The sequence below is a fragment of the Schistocerca serialis genome, chromosome 3 (genome assembly GCF_023864345.2).
Source record: "Schistocerca serialis cubense isolate TAMUIC-IGC-003099 chromosome 3, iqSchSeri2.2, whole genome shotgun sequence".
NCBI lineage: Eukaryota > Metazoa > Arthropoda > Insecta > Orthoptera > Acrididae > Schistocerca > Schistocerca serialis.
The window spans coordinates 863110590-863122091 of record NC_064640.1 but is presented as its reverse complement, the minus strand read 5'-3'; the positions used below and the strand labels follow the sequence as shown (position 1 = coordinate 863122091).

Genomic DNA, 11502 nt, shown 5'->3' with positions numbered 1-11502 from the left:
TTTGTTTCAATGTTGCAGCTATAGTGTACCGGTGCATAAAAGTCACGGCGAATTTAAAGCCTCCAATCTAATGCCAAGGCGGGACTCGAACCTTTGCCTCTGCTGTACGAGGCAGCGAAAATACCTCGAGACAATAGCGGCCAGCAAGTTCTACAGTTCTGGAGCTGTGCAAGCGAATTCTTCAAGCAAAAAATTTACCACTTTTTTTCTGTATGTTTTGGACCGCGAGGCATTTGTTACTTTTTAATGGTGCACGTTTAGCGATCTTAAGTGAAGAATACAATAGCTGTGCTACATAGTATACTATAAAGTGTGTGCATGTAGAATTAATTATCTTCCTATTGTATATGTGCATACTCTATTTTATTATTGCTGGAAGCGCACGCGCTGCGCCTGATGTGTATCCTTGAAAACAGTGTCAGTCGACTCTGTTAGCGTCACGTGATGCGCAGTTGTTTTACTTGGGTCGAGAAGCAAACCTGAGTAGACGTCAGTGCTCAGTGGAGTTGGAAGTGGCAGTGTGTACGAAGTGTTTGTGCTGGTTGGGGGAAGTGGTGTGAAAGCTAGCTCCCGCAATGACTACTGAAGAAAAATTTAGAGCAGCTGTTAATGTCATCCGGAATTTACCAAAAAATGGTAGGTACAGTGTGCGTTTTTATATTTTAACCAGCGAAATATATCACTTAAATAATTATTTGGTGTGTCAGTGATTACTGCTGTGAGAATAGGTTTGAATTGAAAGTATCATAGTTTGTTTTTTTATTGTTGTGATATTATAGCATTACCGTTTAAACGAGGACTTCAGTAAAGTTCCTGAAGTTTTTATTGCATTCATTCCGTGAGTAGATAGGCAGTGATAAAATTCTGATGTGTTGAAACAATACCTTTAAAATTGATAACTACAATTAAAAGCCATAAATATATAAATTAATGACGTGCATTCGCTTGGAAGCTAAGCACAATTTGCAACGAGACTCTTGAATAGAGTAATGAGTGGCTAAAAATATTGTTACTGTTACTATAGCTCTAAGCTGAGAATAATCTCCAACTGTTTCGGGATTCCATGTCGTTCTGGTAGTAAGATATGGAAGGAATAAACTCACTGTCACTCGCATTTTGTTAAATGTTAGTTTTAGTGCTTCCCTTCACTTAAAGACCCCATTTGCAGTAATCAGAAAGGAGCTCAGTGTTTATAACATCACGGTTTGCCAGGAGATACCAGCTATTTGCAATGACTATCAAATTATAAAATCACAGGACGATACCTTACAAGTAGTAGCGTTTTACCTTCATGAAGAGTCTTCTAGCTTTTATACTGTGTAAGGAATTGTATGTTCTGCCATTCAGAATGTTGATATTCAATGTTTGTTTCTGCCAATTGATGCCATTGCTAGTTAGCAGGTGAAACAATATTTACTGCTAATAACTTCGGAAAATTCGTAAAAATGTTTACCTCATGTCTACTGTGAAAGTAACATGTTGACAAATGTTAGACTAAACGTGGCATGCAGATAGATTGTTCTAATCCTGAATGATTCAAATAGTTTAGTTTCCTCGCGCCCCTCCACCCCCCCCCTTTCCCCTCTCGTGTGGGTGTGTGTGTGTGTGTGTGTGTGTGTGTGTGTGTGTGTGTGTGTGTGTGAGTGAGGAGACAATTATTCTATAAATAACCATTTTTGCTAATCACATTTTTTTTGCATAATTACTTTGTTTTGGTCTTAAGGGAGTATGAACTATTTTAGAAAATAAACATACTTCTTCATTTAAACTGGACTATTGTTATTAGCCATTCATGTGATGATTTGGTTGTCATCATTGTTTTTCGTGGTGGTGGTGGCACGATATATGTCACTAGCAACACAAGAGATTTTTTAAAAATAAATAAATTATGGGTTGGAATGTAACATAAACTGTGCAATTAATTTACTTTGTTACTGTGAGTGTGTGTGTGAAACCTCACACTTTTAAACGGATCATTTCATGGACTTGCTCTTTGTATGCTTTCACAATTTTTACATGTTTGACAAGGAAACGCTGTCAGAGTTCAGTGTAAAATGTTTCAGGAAGAAACCATTTATGATTTAGTGCTCAAAAAATGATTTCTACAAATTTGGCCCTAATTTTCACAATAGATTCTTCGGATTTTATTCATACCAGGTGAGATGATGGAGTGGTTAGCACACTGGACTCGCACTTGGAAGACGGTGGTTCAAATCCACATCCAACCAGGCTGAGTTAGGTTTTCCGTGCTTTCCCTAAATTGCCAAGATGGTTCCTTTGAACAGTGCATGACAGCACATTTTATTCCTCATACTTTCATAAAGGGACCTTGTGCTCTGTCTCTAATGATGACACTATTGATGGGATGTTAAAGTCTAATCGTCCTACCTTCAGATCTTATTCATAAATGTTTTGCCAGTGGGGTTGGAAAATAAACAGTGTGCAGAGTAAAAGTAAAAACAGCAGATGGATTGTTATAAAGAACAGCAATTAAACATTAGTGTTATTCTGTACATACTTTAGCTTTGCTGTGTGTTTATATATGTCATGGCACTCATTAATTGCTCTGCATAATTGTAGCAGGTTTTCTTACGGTGAAGGTGCAATTCAGTCCCAGATATTTTTTTCAGGTTTTTTTCTTGTATTTTGCTGTTATACTTGGTGGAAGAAGCCTTGCGCTACTTTTGTGCTTTTTTAACAGCAATGCAATGTATTAGGGACTACGTTTGTTATCAGTACCTATCTGTTGAATCAGAAGTTAAAAGATATTTTCTCTAAATTAAGTTGCATCGTAGCATTTGCATTTTTTTTTACCTCTTCTAACTTTCACCATTACTGTTTGAATTGCTAATTAGATGGACATCACTGACTTGTAGACAGTTTTTAGTCTGCCACTTCACTGCAGTAGTTGCTCTATATTCTGTGATGGTGGCAATTTATGAATAGCCTCTTGGCTGTGTTTTGTTTGTCATGTAACAATCACATTTAACTCAGTGTCATAACTGTTGACATTTTACCAAGGCTGGGTAACATCAGCTCCTGCAGAATAGTCATTTACACTTCCTCCTTTGTGCTCTTGTACAGAATTTTGTCACACTGGTGTTACCTGTAATTTTTTTTCTGTTGGTATTGTGTGAACAGTTATGACAAGAAAATGTTTCAAAATTCTTGATATGTGGCTATAGCCGTATTGTAAAGTACTGGTGATAGTAGAAGTACAAGGTAACTTATTATAATTTGCTAGTTAATTGTGTGTTCCACAAATGATGTGCACAGTAACACGTTATGGTATGGAACATGCTAATTAGTTTCTCTTATCTATTCTATTGCTGCTGATACTGTGCCCTGGATTGCTTGCATTAACAACTTCTTATTAAAGAAAGCCTACTGTTAGATACTTCCAAAGATTTTGTCCACACTACCAATTTAATATCAGTTACTTAAAAATTGAAATCTAAATCACGTGATTAGAGGTGTGAAATTATTGGTTGGAATAGGGCGAGCTAGCTAACTAATCTGGCATGATATTGTGGCTTGCTGCCATGTAGAATGCATTAACCGCTGGCTTCTGTTTCCTGTATCTACATATGCACTAATGCACAGTTGTGTTATCCCACAGTAATTATTAATTGTGAGCCACATATCCTGCATGAAAAGTGTTATATTTTCACTCCTTGATTATGCCCAAAGAATTTTTACATTCCTATTATATTTTTATTATGTTGGGTGTAAGAGCACTATAATCCAGACTTTCAGGATACTTTCCTTATATTTCCATGTAAAACCTCATTTCCTGAAATTCTTCATGATACATTAACTGTAGGAAACAGCAAGTATCAGACCGTACCAGCATACCACTTTTTTTTTCCTTCATAAAATAGTCACTCTTCCCCTTGCTTATGCCTAGTTAAGTCGTAATTCTTAAGTTCACAGGATTGTGTGTCAAATGTATAGGATGAGATGGACAAATCAGATGGCTTCTGCATTCTCCTAGCCTAAACCCACTGCACTTTTATCTGTTTTGGTACTTGAAAACTCTTGTGTATCAAACATAACAATGTGCAGAAGACTCTACATTTCTGTATTGAAGAAGTCTTCAAAACCATATTCAGTACTCCAGTGTTATGTCATAACATATAGAATTTAATGTGATTGTGGGTTAATGCATGTATTATTACTAATGGAGAACATTCTGAGCTTTTCAGTTAAGAGCAAGCTTCAAGTGGTATGCTGATACAGTCAATTTCTGTATGTTTCCTGTGTTTAATGTCAACCTACGAAGAGTCGTAGAAAATTATTTCTAATGTGGAACTAAAGCATTTCCAAAAATATGTCCACTTACCACATTTTCTTCTTCCACTTGTGAGGAATGTGTACTGAAAGCTTAGCCACACATTTTGTTGTATCCCTGTATACTGTAGATATGGGTAGCATGTTGTAGTAAAGTGCATGACAAACAATTGTAATTACCTTTCCCTCTTTACATTATTGTTGCCTGAAAGCACTCCACCAACTAAATGCTGTGTTTACTGTATGTAATTTTAGGGGTATTACAGAAGCGTCAGATTCCTTCTTTCTGCTTTGACCCATGACGGCATCAATGTGATGGAAACGGGTACTCCCAGCATAAACAAAATGACAACAACGGTGTCACTGCATACACATGCGAACAAAAATAAGAATGACACAATAATGTCTCGCTCCAAAAATAAAATGAAACCAGCAGGACAACTGCGGGATATTGGGGGTGTAGGGCTGGTACAAGCTAAATATGCAATAATAAAAAAAGCACCCCACCATCCCAAAACAAATAATATCAAAAATTTAAATTTCAACATTCTACTACACCAACAAAACCACAGAAGTCAAACATTTCCCTTGCCCTGTATACGTCAACTGCAGATATCAATACCAAGCAAATAGCACCTGCAGCTTTCCGCACCAACTACCTAAACTCAAAACCACGTTAGAACAATGACAACCGAACCTCAAATGAACGCAATACCATATGTTAAACTCGGCATGTCCACATACACCACCAGAGGGCATGATTAAATGCAACAACATGACATCTACAACACAATAACTGAGAAACCCTGTGCTGTAGTGACGTCACACACACCACTACCATTACGTCATGGGTCAAAGCAGACAGGTGGAATCTGATGCTTCTGTTGATGCATTTTAGGTTATTGTTCCATTGCATGCATTCATATTTTTTGTGTTTTAGTAGTATGTAGTTTAGTAGTTATCTTTTAGTAGTTTCAGGTATCAAAAGTCCTTGACCAGTTACAGCTTTACAATTAAGTCTCATTAATTTTTCGTTCTCGATACTCGTTCTACTATACATGGGATATTTTTTCAGCTTTCGAGACCAGTCAGTGAGTATTTTTATGAACTCATTTACAGATTGGCACAGTCATTGTCTTTCACTACAAAAAATTAGTTGTTCAGCCAAGTCGTCATTTTCAGAAACATCAGTCATATTGGGCAGGTTGTTGTAGGAAGTTTCTCACAAATTTGAGAGACTACTAAAGCTGAATAGTTGCCATTAAAGTATTGGTAGTTGTGATATCTCAGTCTTGGACTGATTTTTTCGAATAGTTTTGCTACTTGATGTGGAATGTGTTCCATATAACACCTCTCGATATTTGGTTTTTCAGTGTCGAGCACTACACTTTCCAAGATTGCCATTAGAACAAAGTAAATAACTGCGGGTTTTTTTTTTTTTTTTTTTTTTTTTTTTTTTTTTTTCACAGACTGGTAGTTTCCATTTTCCACCTGCTCTTATCTCAGTGCCCACAAAGAATTTAATATATCCTTGCATAATGGTGTATTTTGTAGGTTCAAACAGTCCAAAGGAGTGTTCCCTAACTGGTGTTACAATGCACCTCAATCTTTCTGCGCTAATTTCGTACAGCAGAATTATTCTCTTCACTGCTGAGTAAATAACAATTTAATCACCCCCTTCGAAAAAACTCTAAACTATTTCAATATTGTTGTGCAAAGCAGACAGCCTTTTCCAGGTACTGAAGATGTTTCCTTGTGCACAGATCCATTGAACCCATAGTGAAACTCTGGGGGGGGGGGGGGGGGGGAAACTGTACCACAGAACTGCTTGCCACTTGAAGTCTTGCACTCTGAGGCCTGTTGGTTATGGCTGATAAAGCACAACATCGAGTTATGGTCTGTTAAAAAAAAAATTCATTTGCAAAAACAAAATTGAAAATATCTGACAAAACTCCAGAGAAAAAGAGCCTGCCAACTCGTAGGAGAGACATTTTCAATTTCATTTTTGTAAAATACTGCTTATCACATCTCTCGTGTAACATCCAGTGTTAATGGATAGTGCCAGTTTCCTATTGCTAAAGAAATTATTTTCAAAGTGAAATTTTACTTGCCCATTCCGTAGAGCCGTCCCAAATTAGTCTAATGTGGTATTTGTCATATCAGTATGTTTTAATAGGAACAGTAAAACATGAAAATTAACCAGTACTCTAGCAGCAACTCAGCAGGGCTGCTTACTGCACTAGCCGACAGTGCAGATCAGGGCAGTGCTGTCCCTGTTGGGCACTGTTTATTTTTCATGTTTTACTGTCTCTGATAGTACATATCACTAAACCGAATATAGCACCAAAGTAATCTGGGATCACCCTATCAAACAGCCACATAAAATTTTGCTTTAAAAATTGTTTTGTTTGTAATGGGAAACAACAGACTTTTTCTGTTGACTCTGTGTGTCACACGAAACATATGATATGTCGATGTGACAGCAAACACACCAACCCCCCTTCCTTCCTCTGAATCTAAGGTCCGCATACCACATTGAAATATTGAAGTTCAGTCCATAAGTAACCTTTTGTAGTGATTGTGAAAAATGTTTAACTGATTGCCAGGGGGGTAGAGGTAGCAGACAGCACCCAGCCATACAACTGTGCACACAGTTTGTCTGTAAAATTATAAAGTTCCCCGCAGTTTCTTATCCAGTTTGGATGTAATACTGTTGTTAGTAACTCACAAAAAAATGCATTGTTGAGCTATACAACTCCCTTGGTGTTATTGAAAAAGGAGAAGGTTTTTATCAACACACGTTTACACTCTTTCCTTGTCCTTTCAAACATAATCCAGCACAACATAGTTACAAAACTACACTGTGCAATCAGTTTTTGTAGTTATCTACACAATATGATCACCCTTGTAATACATCATCTTTGGATTAGAGAAAGACCATTTCCACTTTGACCTTGTCATGAGTGTAGTTTGTACTGTCACATATTGTCACCTTGTTCACCCAACACCATGCAGATTAACTTTGCATTATGCAAGCAGTGAGTTGGTGAAGATTTAGTACCAAGCTGATACTCTAAAAAGAAAGAAATTTGCCCACAAACATATTTGATACTGTGCTTCAAATGAAAAAAGTTTGCTGGCTTAACAGTGTAAGAATGTAACATACATAAAAGTTTGTTCACTCGGTTACTTTCATTGTGAGACTCCATATGGTGTTATATTCCAGAGCAGCTGAAAATCAGAAGATTGTATAGTCTGTCAAATTTTGATACTAAAAAGATTTCAGACAATTTGCTATGACCATGTTATGGTACTAATAAATTGGATTTTTGTGAGTTGTTTTTTTTCTCCAGCCTGCTTAAAGATACCATGAAAGGGAAGCAACTCGTGTTGATACCTATTGATAACTCTTTCAGCTATACATTCAATAATTATAGCAGAACATTGCATGTATCAAAAAATTTACAAATGTTTCACCTGCAATGGAACACCCACACTTAGTATGTCTTCAGGGAAAATTCATTTCACTGAAAGGTGTTGAAAATGTTGTTTCAACAATCCTCAGTGCCTTTGAAGCAAAGTAGTCTGTTGATGCTCTTCTGATTGATCTGAGCAAGTCATTTGACTCAGTAAGTCATCGTATTCTAATAGACAACTGATGTGCTAAGGCATTCGATATTCAGAACACTTATAGAACTATATGTTAAGAGTAGGAAGGGATAGATACATTTTAATTGTATGAGCTCTGGATTCCTAGATTTTCAAGAGGTGTGCCCCCAAGGTTCTGTGCTGGGACCCTTATTGTTTATAATTTATAGTAATGACCTGCTCAGTATCGTGACTTTAGATTTGTTCTGTATGCTGATGAAATTTTCATTGCAACTGGAAGTGACAGAGGACCTGAAAGAACAAAGCAAAGCAAGCATAAGAATATCTGGTTTAAAGGCAATGAATTAATTGGAAACCAGAGTAAAACCAAAAATGTAATTTCTAGTTTATACATTACCAACAATGATTTTGTGTATGTTAAAGTTTTTGGTGTACACTTAGATTCCAAATTAACTTGGAACCTCCACACAGATTCTGTATGCACTAAATTATCAACAGCCATATACCTGTTATGCTAACTTAGAGCATGTGAAAGCGAAAACTGATGCTTAGCACCTATTACGTATTTTTTCATAGCCACAGAATGTACCGAACACTGCTTTGGAGCAGCTTCACTGGGAAAAAAGAGAGTTTTAATGTGCCAGAGAAAGGTCACCGGATGTGTTGCTGTATTCAAAAACAATGTGTCCTGTAAGCTGCTCTAGAAGAAACTAGGTGTCGTGGCACTACCATCATTATTTATACTCGGTTGGCTAGTAAACAGTGACTACCTCTTTACGAGACTAAGCAAGACTCAGAATAGCCATACATACCTTGGAGCAAAATTGTTCACTGCACTGCCACTAGATGCACAGTGCCCTGTCACCAGAACCACTCACTGCCTCATTAAAAACCTTCAGAAATGTTATACAAAAATGAGCTAAAAACAAGGCTTTCACTGCTATAATGGATTTTCTTGATTGTGAAAAAGATAATTTAAAATTCTCACGTAGGCTATACTCGTTGTATGCTTGTATGCAAATCTACTTGAGTTAACTGTTTATTATATGTATCATTACATATTATCCAATTTCTACAAGCTGTTAACATCAGTAGCGTGCAAAATGCTCAAACATGAAAATAAATAGATACATGAGTAAGAGTAACTACATCAAAGATCCACAGAATTTTTCTAGGTATGAAATAAGATGTTGAAGAAGTATGTAGTGTCAGATTGCAAACATTACGTAGGCCTCTGTTAGGAGTCTGTGGACTGTGGTTTCGACATCACATTACATTAAGTTTTTAAATGCTCTTCACTATATTGACCAAATATAGAATAATTTTCCTCAACAGACCTGAACAAGTATGATTCAGTTTGTAATCCTGTGCTGTAATTAGAGATTCACACACAGTTTACCCATTCCTTTAAGAAATGTGCATTTTGAGACCAAATGAGTTGCTTCACTATCATGCAAAAGATATATCACTTTCGTGAAGCAACTGCTATGTTCAAGTTCCAGACAAGTTAGCGTGCACAATTTGTGGAACACGCAAATGTGTGATTGACTATGCATTCTGTTTAATGGCTTATGGCTGTCATTATTACTCCTATGGTACTATGTGTGAAATAAATTAAATTGTCTTGCAGTTAAAGCTGGTGCAATAAGGAGTATTCTGTTCAGTAGTCCGGGTGAGTCCATCATTCAGTTTCTTTTATCTTAAATGAAACATCATCAAAAGTGTTGTTAATTTTTAAAAGTAAAATCCTTCTGTTGGAGCTGATGGTCAGTTTGTTGTATAATGTACGTGATTTATACATTTATAATGGGATGAGGGCTGACAGTCACACGTTGAACTGTGCATGGATTAAGCAATTCAGAAAAAAAATTTAAAAAGCAGTGAAGATTGCTGGTCAGTTTTCAATGTTCCATTCATCAGTGTGACATCTTGATGCTGGGCCTGAGTGGTGAAGTTGCTCTGTCAGTAGAGTGGCTGCTTGTGCACTGAACAGCGAAAGTGCATGAGGTTACAGAAGTAATCATGGCATTGTGTGCATGCCCAGCACTCAGTATTCCCCTGTGTGATGAGTGGTTGTCTGTCCGTATAACAATTATTTATCTTTCTTCTGGGGTTTTCTACAAGTGTATTAATGTATAGAAGAGAGAATCAGAGAAGAAGCTTTAATGCTTTGAAGGCAATGACTGTCATTATTTTGAAATGTCCATGTTCTTTTCACATTTTTAACTCCAGGTTTGAATTTCATACCGAACGAGTTCCTTACAAATTTTATATGTTAAAAATTTTACTACAAAGCCTCAATTACAGAAGTAATTAATGTGCTTTCTGAAAAAGAATGCTGTTACGCATTTTTTCCTTCAATAGTGTGGTAACAATCAGGTTTTCATCTTACACAGTTTTACAGAATGGGATTTTTGGGTTATGAACGAGTCTTATGAAACATGTCTGTCTGCAATCAAATAAGTTTAGTCGTATCACTATTCATCCATCATTTCTATCTGTGAATGGGAGCTATGTATGAGGATGATGTCATTGGGGAAAGATTAGGTGGGTAGATCAGATAACGAATAAAAAGATACAGTATTGAATTGTGGAAGAAAGAAATGTATGGCACAACATGATTTTTTTTTAAAAAAAAAGGATCAGTTGACAGGACACATCCTGAGGCAAGGAATTGTAAATTTGGTATTTGAGGGAAGTTTTGGGGGTGGAATTTGTGTAGGTTGATCAAAGTTTGATTACAGTAAGCAGGTTCAGATAGATGTGGGTTGCTATAGCTATGTATAGATGAAGAGAATTGCACCTAATAGACCTGTGTGGAGAGCTGCATCGGACTAGTCTTTGGCCTGAAGACTGCAACATCAGCATTTATGAATTGTGGTATACTAGGTGGAATCCAACATTTTTGCACCGCTAGGTGATGAGAGTTGCATATCTCATGAGTTAGTGTGCAGAGTGGCATTCAGGATGGGAGGACGTGTTGCGTGTTGACAGTGATTTCCGTAATACTCCGTGTTTGGTGTGTGGTGATTTTATGATGGATACGTGAACAGAACAGTGAGTGAGTGAGTGAGTGAGTGAGTGAGTGAGTGAGTGAGTGAGTGTCAAATTCTGTGTGAATCTTGGGAGAAGTGCTACGGAGACCCTTGCAATGATTCAACAACTGTTTGGGGGACAGAACATGAGCCGTACACGGGTGTTTGAGTGGCATGCTTGGTTCAGGGCCGACCGTACAGACGTCGAAGATGATGTTCACACTGGAAGGGCCATTAGTCACTCAATGCCAGACATTGTTGCCAAACTTCAACAACTGGTTCGTGCGGATCGACATCGAACCTTAAAGACCTTGTGGATGAAGTGAGAATTGGTTATGGGACATGTCACGAATGTTGACTGATGAATTGGGCATGCATTGTGTCACTGCAAAATTTGTGCCAAGGATCTTGACAGCTGATCAGAAGGTGCATCGTGTTGAAGTGTGCACGGGCCTTCGTCAGACTGCATCTGATGATCCAACCTTCTTGTCATGGGTTATCACTGGGGACAAGAGCTGGATTTACGGTTATGACCCAGAGACAAAGCAACAATCATCCCAGTGGAAGA

At 37.4% G+C, this 11502-nt stretch overlaps 1 protein-coding gene across 2 annotated transcripts in view; it reads left to right on the top strand.

Moving 5' to 3' along the window:
• The first annotated feature begins 474 nt into the window (after positions 1 to 474).
• LOC126471002 (acyl-CoA-binding domain-containing protein 5) overlaps positions 475 to 11502 on the top strand; it is a 148660-nt gene continuing 137632 nt past the window's right edge. The window contains exons 1-2 of one of the 2 annotated variants that reach the window (XM_050099054.1): positions 475 to 636; positions 9530 to 9571. In XM_050099054.1, the coding sequence (XP_049955011.1) occupies positions 576 to 636; positions 9530 to 9571 (103 nt within the window). In that variant the 5' untranslated portion in view covers positions 475 to 575. The remainder of the gene's footprint in view (positions 637 to 9529; positions 9572 to 11502) is intronic. The other variant, XM_050099055.1, reaches the window with a different exon arrangement.